We start from the raw sequence: 19340 nt of genomic DNA on the forward strand, positions 1-19340 counted from the left end.
TTCAAATTAGTCATTACCATTAGCTATGCATTTTCACCAGCAATGAGCAAGAGCCTGCATGTTGCACCTGTAAAAATTTACACCAGAAGAGTCTGCTGTCATTGTTGCCACTGCTGAAGCGCAGCACCCACCGCCTCACTGTGCTCACATCCATCATTTGGCACACATTCAGCAACCAATAATGAATGTGAATGAGAGTGGTTTTTTTGTTTGTTTGTTGTTTTTTTTAATGGGGTAATTCCACACTTTTGCTTCATACATGCTTTCATGTTAGACTCCGTTCTGTCGGAGTACCCCTCTGCTGTCACTGGTCACACGACAACAAAATGTAAAGGAATATTGGTGGGAAAGCTTAACCTCTACTGTCATACAACTAACATCTACCTCTGATATTGTGGGCCAACATAATAAAATAGGAGGCATTATTTTCAGAGCAGTCCTTGTATATACTTCAATGTAATATACGTATCATATTGCATACAGTACTGTTACTAGCTATTATCTATGCTACTGTATATATGGAACTGCTTAAGAGCAGACCTGAGGAGAAGGATTTGAGAGTGTTGATTGATGAAAGATTCAACATAAGCTGGCAACATGTGCACTTGCAGTCTGGAAAGCCAAACATACCTATTCCATTAAGAACTAGGGGAACATTACAACCATTAGCTTAATTTTATGTATGTTTGATTTTTGCATGGGAACAAATGTTTATATAGTTTAATATTTATTATGCTTCAAAATGTTTATATAGTTTAATATTTGTTATACTTCATATAGAATGTATACTATAGAGTATTTTTATAGAGCACAGTATCTTCTGAGTGTACTCTGCCCTGGTTTCTACTGCTCTGCTAGTGAGTAAGACATAAATAAAATTAACTCTATTTCAGCTGAAACTAGTGCAGACTATTAATTCGGACTCCAAAGCCTGCAAATATTTAGCTCAGACTATAAGCACAGATCACATGCTTAAGAGTGACTGAGGTGTCTGTCTTAACTGGTTCTGTAGCTATCAAATATTAGCATTCTTAATTGCTTTTGTCAGTGTGCTGTAAATGGAGCCCAGAGCCCATAGCTGTCATGGGGAAAGTTGCCTTTTCTGAGTTTTTCCTTTGCTCTTCTTTAAACATGTAGGCAAATATATATAAATATTTTTTTCATTTACAGTAAAGTTTTTTATTCCATGCCTAAATTTTTTTTTTTTTCTTTTCACTGAAGTCATTAATTTTATCACAGACAAAACTGGCATTGTGCAACTGGCCTTTTTTAGATATGGTTAGAGACAGTCTCTGTCATGACAGCATAGTTTCAACATTTGGATAGAGTACTAAAAAGGGGGAAAACTCAGCTACGTTATTTTACTTGATCAGTCTTTAATACATTTTCATAATGCTGCCTCATCTTTGGCAACATATAGGCAATGAAAAAATAGCAACAGTAAGTGCAATGAGAACTTTTTAAAATATTCTTTTTGCTAGTCACTCTAAGATTAATTATTTCCATTCTAAATAAATATTGTGCAATTTTCATGACTTTATTTAGAATATCTGGTATGTTCTACATAATTCTTTAATTCCTCATGGAAGATAATTAAAGAACTTCACTAGGATGATTTGTCATTTAAAAATATAATTTGCAAATAAATGAGAAATATAAATTAAATATGGCTAAAAATACTTTTGTGCTTCAATGTTGATTTATGGAATAAAACACATTCATTCTAATTTAATAAATAAATAAAAAAAAATCCAGAATGCTATCAAAAAGCATGTAAATTATAGTTTTTAGCATGCCATTAAAAAAAGAGAAGCTGTTCACATTGATTTCCTTTCACTAGTAATCTATCTTCAGAACTTCTTTATGGATAAAGAAACTTTGCAAACCAGGAAAGAAATGTCAGTACACTTTCTGAGTTATGTCCCTCTTAGAGCAGAATCTACTCTTCATAATTTGAGCAGTTTGTCTTTATTTTTTATTTCTAAGTTTCTCCTTCTGAATTAAAGCACTTCATTGAATAAACAGCTATCTCTGCTGAATATGATAAAATACCAAGCAGAATGGTTCACAAAGATCACTACTGGAGTATTATTGTTCAGATATTGTTAGATCTCCTGCCTTTTAAGTATTGGAAGAGAAGATGTCTATATAATTAATCTGGTTTTACACAGCATCTTTTATCTTAGGCCTTAATTATTATTATACTCTTAGTACTACGTAATTAGGATCAAAGATCAGTTCAGTAAACATTATGTATATTCTGAGATATGTGACCATGCAGTTAGAGCATAATATTCTAGACACTTGTTAATTTGGTTTAAGTTCCTAAGATAAACGTGCACCTTCTCTGGTGGAAGTTACTTGTTGGTTAATGTCTGTTTCGTAGCTACTGCACTTTCTATCATTGTTTTCTAGGTATGCTTCAGACCAACAAGTATTTTGATGTAATCAGCCTAATCCTACTGATTTCCCATGCAGCAAATTATGGAGTACTGACAGATATTCAATTGATACTTGAATAATTTCTAGGCAATATGTCAACATCAACAATTCAATTTTTCACAAAATGATGAGCATATTAACACTCCAAAAGCTAATTTTCAGAACTGCTAATACACTTTCTCCTGACAGTGCAAATCAGAATACTATGTTGCCATAGTTTCATCACTCAGAGAATATAAATATATATATATATGAACACCCTAATTCCAACCCCTGCAATTCTGTGATTCTATGATGCTGTAAAATCATAATTAAAATTATTTTCTTGAGTTATTTCTACTTGTTTTACTACACAAAGTAACCAAAGTATGCATCCTGCACGAGGGATGTATGTCTTACTTAAATACTGTAATAGCTAGGTAAGAACTGGAACATACAGCTGAATCTATATACTGGAATACAGATCTGCTACTCTATTTTTACTGTGATATCCAAGATTTTAAACTCCCCATATTTTACTAACACTGGAAAAATATGGTTATTATTTTATAATTTTTCATTCCAGTGCATTGAGATATAGCATATACTTCTAATACCTGGAAAATAAAGGCTGTCTTTTAACTAAATTCAGCAACTTGAATGACTTGGCTGACAGGTCATTTTACTTCCCATTGACTGTATAAAAAGCTATTAAATTTATAGTAAAATAATTAAGATCCTTCCCCTCCAGTTCAATAAGACATATCACTGCATTTTGATGCCAGAAAAGATCATATACAATGCATATAGATACCTGTTACTGTAATCTATGTCTTGCCATTTCACCTAAAATTCACATGACAACTAAGAGAAAATGAATTTAAAAGCTTTTAAGACTTGAAAAAAAAAAAAAAAAAAAATTGGTCTTCACACGTGACATAAGTTTCAAGTTCATCTTCCAAAAAAGAAACATGGTTAAAAAAAGCAATTGTCCATTTTTATTTTGTTTACATTGCACTGAAAATTTACATCGTACTTTTACAAATCCTTTTTTTTTTTCATAAAAATATACTTCTTTACAAAAGTGTATGCATTAATATAAGAGGAGTAGCCAGTTGCAGAAGAAACATTTTAAACGATCTCAAATGTATTAACCTTAACGTTAATGAATGAATCATAGTTATTGCAGTCATTTGAATAAACAAGAATAAATAACAACCAATGGTATAAAATATAAAACAGCATCCTTTTAGTAGAATACAGTTTGACAGAGTTGTATGAATATTGAAAACAAAATGTTGTAAAATGGTATATAAGAAGTTCATCAAACATTATAGAAATCCAAGCAGCAATCCTGGGTACAATGATTTTTGGTAGGCACTCTCTATTACGGTAATAAAAAGTTTAGATTTTCACAGAATTATTAATGTCTGAAAGGAACAATAACAGATAGTTCACACTGGCTAACACAGCATTTGTGAGTCATGCTATAAGGGGAAGACAATGACTTACATCAAATAAATTATTGAGTTGCCACTGAATAATTTTTTAATGAAATAACTTTAAAATTAAAAACTACATTTCCTTGAAATGGTTCTGGAATGTCTAAAACTTGTATTTGAGTGCTGTAGAGTCTGAATTGTCCCTAAAGTGAATGGATTGTTCCTAATAAAATCATGGCTTTATATATATGTGTATATATATAAAATAATTTTATTTTCATTACACTATGGTAATATATTCAATTTTAAATCATTAACTATAAGGATTTGTTTTCATAAAACATGGAGATAAAATAGATAAGAAAACACAGTATTTCCAAATTATAATTGCCTCTTGCCTCATAGGTTTGAGCCAAAGTTTGCAGAAGTCTGTTAGGATCTTCCCATAAACTTCAATGGGTTTTTACCATGCTCTACGCATGCATTTTGACAAAATGCTGAAGGAGTAAATTGATGTGATGCAGTCTGATATAACTAGTATGGATTAAAAATGGACTCTTACAATTTTGACATATGAATTTGATTCCTAATGTTACTGTTAACTACACTTTTTAACTGGAAACATCATTAAATTATGTTTTGACACGGAAACTATAATAAAATGGTCACTGATTTTTGAATGGTCAACAGCAAAGAACATAGCACATGACAATGCTCAATTCATCCTAGCTTCTTGACTGAAAATTGTGTCTAATTGTATGATCGACGAAAGTAATGTAGAAACAATTTTGCACTCTTACCATTTGTAGTGCTTTTTGTGGAAACAAAAAAAAATGAGCTTGACTTGAAATATGAAAAGGAAGATGTGATGCACAAAAAGAAATTCATTAATTAAAAAGCTGACAGTTTTGTTTTGCTTCTGTGATGTGAAAAGAGTAAGTTGTTCTTGCTCATTTCTAAATACTACCTTCTGGAGTTAAAAAATTGTTCTGAAAGAAAGAAAATACTAAATGGAATGAATAAATGAAAAAAAAAAAAAAAAAGTTACAAACTCATTAAAAAGATGTAGCATATCACTGTTAGAAAGACGTCAGTGACCTATTGTCTCCTGTAAGTATAGCTCTTATTTTCTATCTATATCTTTTTTTTTTTTTTTAACCCATTCCCTTTATTATAATTTTTATAAAGCACAGAAGTACTGATAATGGATGCTCCTCCAATATATGCAAATACATTTTATGTTTTAGAATAACCTCCTTTTTTAAAAAAGCAAATAAACTGTGAGTTAGCACTCATGGAGTGCAGCAGATTTTTTTGTAAAACTCTCCGTGGTAAACGCGAAGAAAATTTTTGATCCAGGTTATGAAAAACAAAATCAAAACAAAATAACAATTACCCATTATTGTCTATCATCCTCAGGAAAAGGTGACCAACTGTATCCTGAAAAGTGTGCTTCTTTTTTTTTTTTTTTTTTTTTTTTTCCCTAAATCAGTGAACTATGTGTGCACTGTGTTGTGTTTTGATTTTCAAACTTTGAAGACATAACATTACCACATTATACCATTGTGCAAACAGTGTTCAAGTTGGGGTCAAATCGTACCGCTTTCCCTTCCACAGACTTTGCATTTGTGTCATACATGGGGTTTTCAAAAGCAGCTTGTCCATTATTATTTTCATGTACAGAGCATCCTGTATATTGTGTTTTAGGTGCAGTCCTGTTAAAGAAAGACAGAGTATTCATAACTGCAGTATTTCATGCTGACATGGCCTGGTTTAAAAATCTGAACACAACTTAGCCCCCAATTAAGGTTGATATATATAAAATATTACTTTTTTTTTTTTTTAATATAACATCTGTCCTAAGAACTTGTAATGTACAAGTAATCAAACTGTAAGACATTTATGATTCATTTAAAAATGTGTTCATTTGAAAAGTAAGCTAACAGCCCTAGAAGAGATATGTACTTATACTTGGATAATCATATAATATGTAGTTAAGAGTACAGCAGAATCTTGTAAACATGGAATAATCCAGGGAAAGATTACTGAGATTTTCTTTTTTCTCTCCAGATACTCAAGATATTTATTAAGAATCAATTTATATCTGAAGCACTTTTTTACTAAAAAATCTACTCATCAAAGTTTAATCCCTTGAAAATATTTCATATGTATTGTTAAACAAAATGTATGTTGTATTAAAGATAAGTAATTATAGCATACATTTAATATCAAATATATAAAATATACTTGAGTATCTGCATTCTTTCACATTTTTAAGCAGTTCAAAAGCAAATTGTACTATGTGAAAATTATGGTACATGTTTTAAACTAATGTCACCCTTTATTGTACATTACAATTATAATTGTCAGGCTAACAGTAAATGACCATTTTCAAAATTAGTAGGCAACAAAATGTCAAAATGATGAAATTTTCCTTAGTCATCAAATGTTTTATACCTATAGGAAAAGTCTAGTTAAAAGTAAATCCAAAGAATTGGATTGGACTGGATTGGAACAGGTCTCAATAGCATAAACAAAACTTACGTTTGGACTAATGAAACTGAGAAGGCTGTGGTGGTTGCATAACTACATAAGAACTAATAATTTTAGATGCAGAAACAGTTTCATAATAAAACCTTTCACTGCCATAATACTTGCATATACTCACAAGCAATAAACAGAACAGGCATTAAAATAAATTACTCAAATATTATTCACAGTTCTATCATGTAAAAGCAAAAGTCAGGAAGTCTGCTGGACGTGCATACAAAATATATTCCTAATATTGTTTCCCATATGTCAATAATTAATAGCATCAATGTTATTTAAGAAGCATGAACCTTAACCAGGTCCCTCAGTCATGCCAGACCTAAACAGAAGTAGGAAGAAATGTACACATACATATTTTGCAAACATCTTGTCACTTTGCTCAAATTTTATTTACATTAAAAACACTGAGAGCAATACAAACTAAAAAGTAAATTAATAAAGAAATTCTATATATATGTAATTTACCTTTGTTTATAAAGATAAAAGCCAAAACCAGCAAATATGAGGGCAAAGAAAGGCACAAGGATAGCAATTGCCACTGAACTACTATTTGTACCATGTGGTTGATTAGAAGAATTTGAACCTTCAGACATGTTAAGACCTGAAAGGAATAAGAAAACAGGTAATGTAAAATACGGATGTTAGTCCTGATATCTATTACTCCATAATCTTAAGAATTCAAGTAACATCTTGTGATTGGATCATCATAATGTGTTCACCTGCATACATACAGCTGTAGGCTGAGACCACCTAGAAAGTAAATGTAGTCTGGCAAAACATATACTAAGTAATATACACATGCAAAATGTTAGGAGAACAATATACATACTATAAGATATTAATTATTTTACTATTTAATTATGTATGGCAGTCAAGATTTTGATGTTATTACTATACATTAATGTACTGTATTACAAGACGTCAAATATAAAATAACCCATGTGTTACATTGATTATATTACTGATTATATTTGCATATATGTGAAAGAATAAATACTGCATGTATCAAAACAAAAATGATTTACAGGAAAATCACCCAAAGAGGCAAAAGGAAAATTCTTCATGTTGATTTCATTAGCTGCTGCTATTGATACACGAAGTAAAAAAAATCAGGAAAAATCATGGAGAGCTAAAGCCATATATGGATGAAAAAATAACAAGATCTGCTGCATAGTTGAGGAACGCATAAATTACTAGGTCATCTACAAAGTCAAAATATACACTTTTTAATGTGAAGAAGGGAATACCAATGCAGCTTCAAAGTTAGTTTTTAAGCTTTGAACTAGATCTTGTAAGAATAGCATACATTAATATTTTCTGACTTCCTAGGTGTTGTAAGGCAATATCTAGAAATTAACAAAGCAAAGCAAACAAACAGGAATTCAACAAATTACCAATACACTAAAATATAGAAAAATTACATATTGTGAGGAAAATTAGGAACAGTAAAAGTATTTTGTTAAGGACAAAACATTTTTTGTGTGTTCTTTTGCATGAAATAAGAAGTGGTAAACAAATTTAACAAAATCTGTTCAGTGGATGCAAATCTATCCATAATTTGAATGTGTTTCCTGTCTGCTTCTTTGAGTTGATTACCAACTTCATTAACCACAAGTAGTATTCTATAGAATTTAAAAGTGATTAAAACCTTCTGTTTCTACGAGGTATAAACCAATAAATAGTCTTCAATATGTTAAACAGTCTCCAAACTATTAAAAAAAACCTCCAGAAAATCAAATGAAGAAGTAAAATTTTCCTTTTTACCAAAACCTCTTTGCCAGTGCACTACTGTATAGTAGTTTTTGTTAGCTTTAAAATATTTTGAGGCAGTTGATGAAGAGAAAGCCCTCTTTTTATATTAATTTAAATGAATTTTTTTTCCAATTAAGATATTTCTAATTTTTTTAAAGAATTTTCTTATGAAGATACAATGAAAATAAATATCCCAAGCAATGCATTTCACTGTGAATTAAAATTATGAAAAAGTATAGTTTGTTTTCACGTTAGACATTCATTAATACTTTCCAGCATGTTCAAGAATTAAGATAGGATACTGAATTATGGACTGACATAAACTTAGAATTTAATACCTAATCTTTGAAGTCCAAATTGCCCATAATCTTTACCCTGAATGAATCCTTGAAAAACATACGTAGCTCCATCAGGTTCAGCAGAAACCTGAAAAAAAAAAACAAACAACAACAACAAAAAATCCACAGTGAATTAAATGTAGAAAAGCATGTTTCAAGTTTTGTGTACTTGAAAGAAAACTACTTGTCAGTAGTTTTATATATTGTATATACTTAATAACTATCTGATTTCTTAGGAAGTACATGGCAAAATTTATACAATATATAATCCTAAGGAAGCAAGTATTGAGGTTTTAGTAATCATTTTAAAAGTCAAGAAAAAAGATTTTGTCTTCTATTGGAAGATAGTTTCTTTGTTACCGTGCAGTACTCATCCCGAAAACTACTTAGTTACACGTATTTAGTCCAAAATATTGAATACTTAGAATACTGAATGATATTCCTAATATTGAATTGGTATATTGACTTGGGAAAGGGAGGAAAGAGTTGTGATCCTACGAATAACTCCCTTACTAGGGCTAAGCACATTCTAAAATAATATAATATAATAATAAAAAAATAAATTAATTAAAATAAAAAATAAAATAAAATAAAAATAATATAATAGCAGTGTGCCCAGGTGGCCAAGAAGGCCAATGGCATCCTGGCTTGTATCAGAAATAGTGTGACCAGCAGGAACAGGAAAGTAATTGTCCCCCTGTATTCAGCACTGGTGAAGCTGCACCTCGAGTACTGTGTCCAGTTTTGGGCCCCTCACTGTAAGAAAGACATCGAGGCCCTGGAGCATGTTCAGGAAGGGCAACTAAGCTGGTGAGGGGTCTGGAGCACAAGTCTTACGAGCAGCAGCTGAGGGAGATGGGATTGTTCAGTCTGGAGAAGAGGAGGCTCAGGGGAGACCTTATTACTCTCTATAACTACCTGAAGGGAGGTTGTAGTGAGGTGGGGGTCAGCCTCTTCTCTTGTGTGACTAGTGATAGGACTAAAGGGAATGGCTTCAAGCTGTGCCAGGGAAGGTTCAGGCTGGACGTCAGGAAATACTACTTCTCTCAAAGGGTGGTCGAGTGCTGGAATGGGCTGCCTAGAGAGGTGGTGGAGTCACCAACCCTGGAGGTGTTCAAGGAACATTTGGATGTTGTGTAGAGGGACTTGGTTTAGTGAGAACCATTGGTGATGGGTGAATGGTTGGACTGGATGATCCTGTGGGTCTTTTCCAACCTTAGTGATTCTATGATTCTATGAATTTATTTCAATTTATAGATAATTCCCTTCCCGGATAGTTACTGGGTATAATTTCAGTAGTACCAAGGCAATTTTCTTCAAGATTGTCACTTAAGCTTTCCTTTCTGAAGACAAGTGTGTCTTCAACAATGACCTGAAACTGTTTTCACTGAAGGGTGCATTTCTTAGGTTAATTTCTGACTTTGGGATGTAGCAATCTGAGATATTCAAGATTAAACCAAAACAATGCAAACAGGAAAAAACAAACAAACAAACAAACAAACAAACAAACAACAACAACAAAAATAATTTAAATAAGAGCAGTGTATGAATAATATATGCTATGTAGATAAAACAGACGACTTTACTGTGTACTTATGTATATTTAGTTTATACCCAAATTTATTCTATTTACACCTCATAAGCAAGTTCATGAAGCCTATAGTTTGTACATGCCTATACTTACCAAAAGAGTTTAGCTCTTTTACCAGTATATTAATAATAGATGACTATTCCTGTACTTTTCCTCAAACCAGTCTCCTACAACTTTCAATGAACTTTTCATTTCATTTAATGAACCAATATTACTAATAAGATTGTATCTGACATATTTTAGTATTTTTGGTACCTGCATGATTTCAAATAAAAAATTTGCTTTCTGTCTTTTGTAGTAGAAATATACTCACAAAACCATCCATAGCCCATTTTTCTTCTTTCAGCTGGCTCACAGATGTATGAGATGGTGCTTTAATAAGATATATGTGGAGCATGAGTCGAGCTTCCTGACTTTTATATACTCCTGTAGAATAGAGTTTTTAAAATTCATATTTGCATTGAGCAGAGAAATCATTTCATTGTTAAGAATAAGTATACGATCTTTTCCTTAAGTAACATTTTCCTAAGTAGCATTTTCAATAACATTTAATTTTAGCAAGATACATTATTTTGTGATTTATTTTTTATTGCAGAATTTCAGTAAAAATTGTTTTTATTTCAGTCTGTAGGGAGAAGAGAAGGGAACTCCTATTCTTATACACAGACGAGTTATGGTAACAAGCCTTAGATAGAACAAGCATTTACAGTAGTTCGAAAAAAACAGTTCCGAATAAGACAGAGTGCATTTAAACATGGCATCTTTTAAGATTTGCAATTAAGAGATAAGGTAAAGAAGGTCATGTAGAAACACACATCTAAAACTTTTCCATAAGCTAATGCTGAATTCAAAATTTCTAAATTTTTATAGATATGATAAAAATGGTTTTTCATCAGTCAGTATTTTCATTTGTCAGTAAACAGACAATGACAAGACTTGTATATGTTTTTTTTTTTACTTTGTCTGCCTGATTACTTGATTCATTTTAATTAATTTAGAAGAAATATTTATAATCAATGTAAGATTGTTAATGTAAGGAAAATAAAATAATATAATAAACTTAGTGAACTAATCTCCCATTAGAAAGATGTTGGTAAATACATAACAGATAGCTAACTTTTTTTTCCTTTGAGATTTTTTAATCATTAATATCAATTAATGGTTTAGAAACTTTAAGTGTTAGAGAGAAGACCTTTCTGGTATGACCACTTCCTTTCTGTGAAGGCACTGAAATCATTGTTCCATAAGTAGAAGCTAACAAGAGCTAAAAACCTTAACAGAAAGAAAACTGAAGAGAAAACCACGGAAAACAAACTTTTCTTTTCACCTCCAAAAATTGCCACTAAGCTGCAACTAAAATTCACTCACTAGTTGTAAAGAACTGATGTCATACTGAAATGAATTTATCTTCTACAAATCACTGAACACCGTTGCATGAGCACTGGCTTTTATTCTGCCCCTGCTCTTCCTACATTTTTAATGTACACAGACTAAGTAATGTGGATGACTTCACACTGTATTTAGTTAGTATGTCTTACCTAAATACTAATTAATTCAGCTAGATCTTTTTTAAACAAAGGAATACTCCAGTAATATAGCAGTCCACTTAGTTTTGTTCATTTCCTATTTTCAAATTTGTTGAAATTCTGTCATGTGAACATAAACTAAAGACAGTGTTGAGATGTAAACTTGCTGTCCAGTTGAAGAATACATAGCAGGCTATACAAAACCACTAGCTATCACAATAGTTGGATACCAATAGCGTTTTCTGAACAGGTACTTGGTGATTTTATGATGCTAATGTAGGGAAGGAAGAATGCTGATACACACACACAAACACACAGCTTAATATTGGATAGTAGTACTGGAGAGGGAAGAATTTTCCAGCTAGAACATAAAATTTTGTGTACACGGTCAGAATAAAATGGCAATTTCATTGTGTAAAACTGAATACAAAGAAGAAAAAATAATTTAAAAATAGTCACATCTGTCTTGTTGGCTGCTACTCTGAGAAGGACAAAATGTTCTAAAATGGAAAGAGATGCCTGTACAAATCACAGCTAAGACATTTATCTTTGTCCTCTGTGTTAGGATTTACTGTATGCTTTTATTATAGACTATGGCAAGAGATGGGGACATCAAATATTCAATTCAGGTTAAAATGAAAATTTCCTACCACACTACAGAAGCCTCATTATGAGATATGGCAATGAAATTGTCCTTTATTTACATGCTTAAAATCACAATTTCACTTTCCATGCTAAGAATAGCTATTTAAGAGGTATGAGCCTATAAAGCAGACTTTTGTAGTAACACAGCAATGAGTTCAGATTAATGTGCCTTGGGTTTGCTCTTGTTTTCAGGACCTCATTGACATGAAATAGAGCTTAGTTACTTTAGAACTTGGTCAGTGTTCCTCTAGAGAACACCTGGAACTTAGGATAAATGAATCAAAAGTTATGAATGAATGCATTGCATAAATATACTTTTGGAAATACTTGCATGAGGGTGAGGGCTTTGGTGTGTGAGTACCTGAACACAAACATATGTACACTCAAGAAAAATATAGAGAAAAACTTTCCCACAAGCCAAGGCAGCTTGTTCTTTGCAGATTTCCAATGATTGATTCACAAGCATTTCTCAGTGAAAAACTGATGTGCTTCTTCTGAGCTGGTAACTTGTTTTCCAGTGTAAAAAAGAGTGCTTGATCCAAATTGATAAGTAAGAGCTGCGCATTTGTCTTGTCTTAATCCCATAATAACATTGCTATTTTTACTCACACTAATATGATCAAATGAACATGCCCATTTTCCAACCCGTGACAGATATGTATACTAAAATCACATCAAGCATAGGTGTCAAAATAAAAATAAAAATAAAAATAAATAAAATAAAATAAAAAGCAAGAATACAAAACAAGGAGTGCTGCAGTGGGAAGAGAACTAGCTATCATTCTGGATAACCACAAGTTAAGCTTAAATCAGTTCCTTAAATCAGTTCCTTTGCATCTAGATGTTTCTCATCTATCCGTGCATCCCTGACCCTAAGATATTCTTTCAATAACTCAGTTTTCTACCTGTATAATAGGTAGAAAAACAACTACCTTATAAAGTGTACAGTGCCTGAATATAGAGAAGAAATGGGCATTTGTCCTAATTACATTTGTGTCCAGTTAAGAAAATACTTTGATTTAGAGAAGGAGGCTTTTTTGAGTGAAAAAAAAAAAAAAAAAAAACAACAACATTTTAAGCTTTACAAATCTCAATAACGTGAAATGTTGTATCTGCCAATATCCTTATGGAAATTACGTGGTAGAAACTAAACAAACATCACACAGCAGATTAAATTTGCACAGACATTCAAGACAAACATGGTTAAAAATCAGAAAATACTTCATGAAACAGTCTATCTATGGCCGATCAAGAGGGATTCTCAAAGGATATATACAAAATACTTTCATCAGACAAATCTAGTGATAAAAATTCACAGCTTTAGATAGTAGAAATTGAGAACTAAACAGATACATGGCTTTTCCGGCCCATTACATTCTCCCCATAGACAACCCCTGATGGAAGCACATGTGTTGAACTTCCTTCTTTTCCAATGGGTTAATGGTCTATTGCAATTTTCCTTGCTAACACCTCTGGAAAATAAGAGTGAGAAAAGGGCCCTCAAATGATGGATAAGATTAAAACCAGCAGATCCAGCCTACACATAACTGCAATTTATCTTCTTTAGTCCCATGCAAAGAGGGTCTCAGATAGATGGTATGGTTTCAAGAAACTAATTTTTGAGTGATAATATTGTTATAAGATTTTTATTTTTATGGGTTTTGGTTTTTTTTTTTTTTTTTTTTTTTTTTGTTATCCATATCACTGTGGTATAGCCTGCTATTTCTGTGATAGATCCGTTGCCTATGTGGATGACATCTCAATCAAGAAATTAAAAGTCTGAAAAACAAACAAATAAAAACAACTTATAAACCCAAACAGTTTCACAGGCTCCTTATTTGTCTTCTCATCAAGGCATACCTGTGGTTTCTGCTTATTCTTTACAGCAACATTGCTCTGCACAGCAGGGACAACAGAATGGCATAAACCAATATTGTTATCAAGACCTTCTACAGACACCACAGCATGAAGGTTAGTATAAACTGTCATCTCCCCCTGTTCTCTGTGTTCTTTAAGTATCAATTCTCAAAAATTCAAAATATTGCTTATTAATAGGCTGATGTAGGAAAAATCTGTCATTTAAGAATTAATAAAATGTCAGGAGTAATAATGTAAGTAGACAAAATATTTAAGGATAAAGAATGAGAATTAGAAAAAACAATTCTTTCACTTCTCATTTCTCATTAAGTACAAATCTAATAAAACACTGGGAAAACTGAAGAAGAAAAAGGTGGAATAATCTCTTCCTTTGAAAGGGAACTGAATTAGTATGAACATTTCTTTGATAAGCAAAGACAGTTTTGAGCAGATATTAAAAATTAAAAATGTGTGTTATGAATTAAATTACAGAGAACTGATGCACTCGAGGCAAAAAAAAAAAAAAAAAAAAAAAAAAAAAAAAATCCCCAACAACAAACAATAAAATCCACAAACTGAAATTAGTTTTTCTTATCCCATACCTGAAAGTAGCAATTCCATATTGCTGTTTGTAAGTGTTGCATTTACTCTTCCTGAAGTTGCATTAAAACTGGTGACTGTCAAAGTCATGGGCTGTTTCTTGCTTTTGTAGTTGTAAGATCCTTTCCATATGTAATTTTGGGCAAATACATCATCAGGAACTATACAAACATCAAACATGTTTCAGTACAGATTGCAATAGTTAGTGCTTATGAAGTCAAACATCCACAAAAAATCTTACAAACGCAAACATTTCATCTACTCTCTCAGAATCACAGAACCATAGATGATTTGAGTTGGATGAGATCTTTAAAGATAATCTAATTCAATCTTCTCGCCATGTGCAGGTGCGCTTCCCACTAAATCAGGTTGTCCAAAGCTCCATCCAGTCTAGCCTTCAGCACTTCCAGGGATGGAGTATCCCAAGCTTCTTGGGGCAACTATTCCAGTGTCTCACCATCCTCACTGTGAAGATTTTCTTCCTTATACCTAACTTAAACCCACCCTTTTTTAATATCATTATTTCTTGTTCTCCACTCTCTGATAGAATCCCTCCCCATCTTTCCTGTAGTCTCCCTTTAAATACTAGAAGGCTGCTGTAAGGTCTCCTAAGAGCCTTTTCTTCTTTAGGCTAAATAATCTCAATTTTAGCAGTTTGTCTTCATAGGACAGATGCTCCAACACTCTGATCATTTTCATGGTCCTCCTCTAGACCTGCTATATCTAACAGGTCCATCAGGGAGAATAAATGCATTAGATTCCAGTTGGTTAATGAGTAATTTAAGTAATGCAACAGTATTGTTAAAAGAAGTATGTTGACTATGTAGTATAACGGATATATGCAAATCTTTAAAGTCTTAACATAAGATACCATTTAAAAAATGAAATTGAAGGTTACTTGGGATGACTTTACTACAGTTTCTAAAGGCAAAATCAAACTTGGCCCTATAACAAGTCATCAATATTTAAAAGCACTTTAATTATTTGAAGTCATTGATACTGAATTTGAAGCTTTGTGTTTGTGTATGCACTAGCATCTTGTGTCTTATAAGCATACAAGAATACAAATATTTACCACTTAGTTTGGGACTAGGCGTTCCCAAAGCTGGTCTGGGATCCTTCACCAGTATTTTGGAACCAGCTGTTATAAAAGAATGAATGACATACAAATTGTGAGCGAATCAGTTACTCATAAACTAGGAAAAATCATTTCCATACTACACTTTACTTCTTACAAACGATATAAGATGATGTTTCAAATTCTAAACACAAATGAGATTTCAGTCTTCAGACTTAGTATCACAGGAGCACGTGCCCACTGATTTCTTCTGTTGCTGCATTTTTTTAAGTTATCTGGATGCTACCAAGTCATTTGTAGTTTTTTTCTTCAGAATCCATATTTCAGAATTCAGTCTTGGGCTGGGCATCTAATATGTGAGATGTCATCTAAGGCAAGTTGAATGATTTAAATATCATATATAATATACCATGTGTGTGCATATATATATATATATAGAACACTCATATATGTAGGAAAACACACAGAGTTATCCACATAAGATAGCAGCGTGGATGATGCTTTGACTGGACACAATGCAGCACCAAACTGAGAAGATTTACAACAAGTGCATTTTATATCATGTTCCTCTCCAGGACTTAATTATCTTCAACATTGCTGAGAGAAATACCTTTTGTTCAGGACTAAAAAAACAAAGTTACATGCTTAATCTCTTAAAAATGGAGAGGATCACTGTTTCTTTAAAGAATAACATCAGAAAGAAACAAATTAAGTTGTCCACAACTGCTCAGATGATTTTGAGCACTAGAAATTAGAGACCTGAATTTCAGTTCTTTACTGCCTAAAGCAGAAAGTTTGAAGTGCCATTTCCTCCAAGTGAAACTGTTTTATTTTGCAGAAAATAATTTGGATTTACTTGGCTATAAAGAAGGTACCTAATTCTGTCTTCTATTTGATACTTGTGGTACACTGGGCTCCATTCCTTGCACCAGTGGTTATTTTGTATTATTTTGTATTTTGGTTGGGAACACAATCCTCTCTTTCTGATCAATACTTCAACAGGAATCACTGAGAATATTTTTCTTAAGTGTTACGAATAACTTTTATCTTATTGCAGAAGTCTTGCTCTTGTTATATAGATTAAAGCTAGCAAGCAGCAAATGCAGGTGGGCTGAATTTAACCTAAATTTCTCGTGACTTGATGGTTGTTGTTAAGACTGATTGATAAATCTTTAACTTCCTGTCTCTTTAAAAAGAAACTTGTCAAATTTCACTAGACATGGCTGATTTGGAGGATGTGTTTGGGCATTATATGTTTTTTGACTGCGTCAAACTCAGGTTAGAAATGGCTGGATCATAGTAAAGTTGAAAACTGAGATTTTAAATACAAGACCAAAACTAAAACATATACTATCTCTGGAGTTAAAATTTCTTGTCCACACACTTACTAAGTAGGACTTTAAACACTGCAATTTTGCATTTAAAAGTACAAATCCTGCTTAAATTCTCCTAAATATCCTTTTTTAGATCTAAACTCCAAGTTTTTCATTCCTTTTCATCCTTTTCCAAGTCATATTTGTAAAGTTCACCGTCACGTGTGAACATTGTCTTCTCTCTTCTGTAGAAGAGATGTTTCATCTATCTATTTAATAGGTAAGATGTAAAATATTTAGGACACATTTTAATTTATCTCATTAGAGTCGATACTTTATAATTTGTCATTTACTGGTATTTTTTTTTACCACTGCTGAAGAGCAAGAAACAAGATAAGTGATCCTGAAAATTTTGCATTTTGGCAAGATTTCCTGAAGACCTTGGGAAACAATTATTTGACAAGGTGGACACACTAATAGTTACCACTGAAAATTAAGAAAAAAAAAAATATTCTCATAAAGATTTATTAAATCAGATAGACAGTTAACATTACTTGTTTCAGTATAATCAGCAGAAAATTCTTGGATTAAAATACAACCCGTGAATCACATTTGGCCTGCCATAACATTTCCTGAACACTAATGAAGTCATGGGCTTCTTGGCAGCTTGCTTCCTAACACTTTCCCAAGGCTTTGCTCTGTTCTCCCCAGCACTTGCCTGGCATATAATGCCAGGACACCTGTTTTTTAGTAATACAAAATATTCACTTCCTGTGATTCAATCCCCCTTCCAAGAGGCAGCATTTGGTTATATAGCCTCTGTATGTCTCTCTAGGAGTCCTGGGGATAACCACATCTGAAACATTATGTATCAGTAATCAGTTCTTTAATTATTCAGGAATTGGAATTCCAAACAGTTGCTACACTTGTGGATTTCTTATTGCACATAAAAAATACCACTCTCTTCCTGATTTTACCATGAGAATTTTCATGCCATGCCATGCCAAAATATGTAGGAAAAAAAAAAAAAAACCAACAAACTATACCATAAACAAAATAGGATTTTGGAAAACCAAAGTAAATAAATTTATTTTCTTTGTGAGTAGTATATTTCTGCTTTTATTTGAATACGAAATAATAAACTCCATGGTTTCATTTCATGTAATAATTAAGACCTCTACTTAAACTTCAGTAAGCATCCTTCTCTAATACTGCAATAATCTTAGTGTTTTGCAGCTGACACAGTCTCCTACAGTACACCTACCCTAGTCTTGGCTTAATATACATGTGCAAAACATTGAGGTTCTTATTCCACTAAGCCTATCAGAATGTAGTCCACACCTGGCTCAGTCAGGAGCTTAAACACTGGTGTTAACCTGGACCCCAGAATTTTATAATTTTATCTGAATTCACTCCTCTGAGCATAAGCAGATGAAAGCATTTGTCCCATTAAGCACAATTGACAAAGGCTTAGAACTATCCTTTTAGATATTTGCTCTCCTAGTTCCTACCTCACCTTATTAGGTAGCAAGTAAAGAATACTGTTGAAATGTGATAGATGACAGTTGCAACAGGAAACAGAAGAGGTTACCTTCACAAACTGGAACTTTCCCAGTCCATGTGCCATCAGATCTGCAGGCTCTATGCTCTGATCCTCCTGCCAGGAAGAAGCCTGGTTGACAAGTGTAAATCAATGTATAGCCAAGTGAGGGAAGATCCATTCCTGCAACATTTGCATGAGATGGTGTTTCTGGTTGTTTACAGCTGTGAGCTACAAATAAAAGATAAAATATCCTTCAGTCAAAACAGTGAAAAAATAATCTATACTCTGACAGGTAAGTAATGAGGGAAAAAAAGCTTCAATAAAAATAACACATAAATATATTTTTCTTAATTAAATTACAATATAGACTATAAATGATTGTACTGAGGCTACAAGTAAATATGTTTTTGAAAATGGCCCTTTCACCATCAAGGGACCAAGAACCAATTTACATGCTGGGTAAGTCATTGTAGTTATTGTAGTCGAGGCAAATTTTAAATATCAGGGACAAAAATTAATTACGAATCCTAATCTCATGAAAACTGTTTTACATCATTAACAATGAGTGTCTGTGAGATTTGTGTTGTCTCAAAAACAGCATACCTCCATACCTCCAAAGTAATGACCCAGAGCCACTGATTTTCTATTTGTTTAGGGGGAACACTAGCACCAAATGGGACACTA

General features: G+C 32.5%; 1 protein-coding gene across 4 annotated transcripts in view; it reads right to left on the minus strand.

Annotated features, from left to right (window-relative positions):
* Window positions 1-5418: 5418 nt before the first annotated feature.
* CSMD3 (CUB and Sushi multiple domains 3) overlaps window positions 5419-19340 on the minus strand; it is a 549229-nt gene continuing 535307 nt past the window's right edge. For all 4 annotated transcript variants that reach the window (XM_031591144.2, XM_031591143.2, XM_031591142.2 and 1 more), the window contains 7 exons: window positions 18705-18884; window positions 15798-15863; window positions 14725-14883; window positions 10408-10520; window positions 8504-8591; window positions 6879-7014; window positions 5419-5578 (listed from right to left, as the gene is read on the minus strand). In XM_031591144.2, the coding sequence (XP_031447004.1) occupies window positions 5419-5578; window positions 6879-7014; window positions 8504-8591; window positions 10408-10520; window positions 14725-14883; window positions 15798-15863; window positions 18705-18884 (902 nt within the window). The remainder of the gene's footprint in view (window positions 5579-6878; window positions 7015-8503; window positions 8592-10407; window positions 10521-14724; window positions 14884-15797; window positions 15864-18704; window positions 18885-19340) is intronic.

The sequence above is a fragment of the Phasianus colchicus genome, chromosome 3 (assembly GCF_987193195.1).
Source record: "Phasianus colchicus chromosome 3, bPhaCol1.hap1.1, whole genome shotgun sequence".
Taxonomy (NCBI): domain Eukaryota; kingdom Metazoa; phylum Chordata; class Aves; order Galliformes; family Phasianidae; genus Phasianus; species Phasianus colchicus.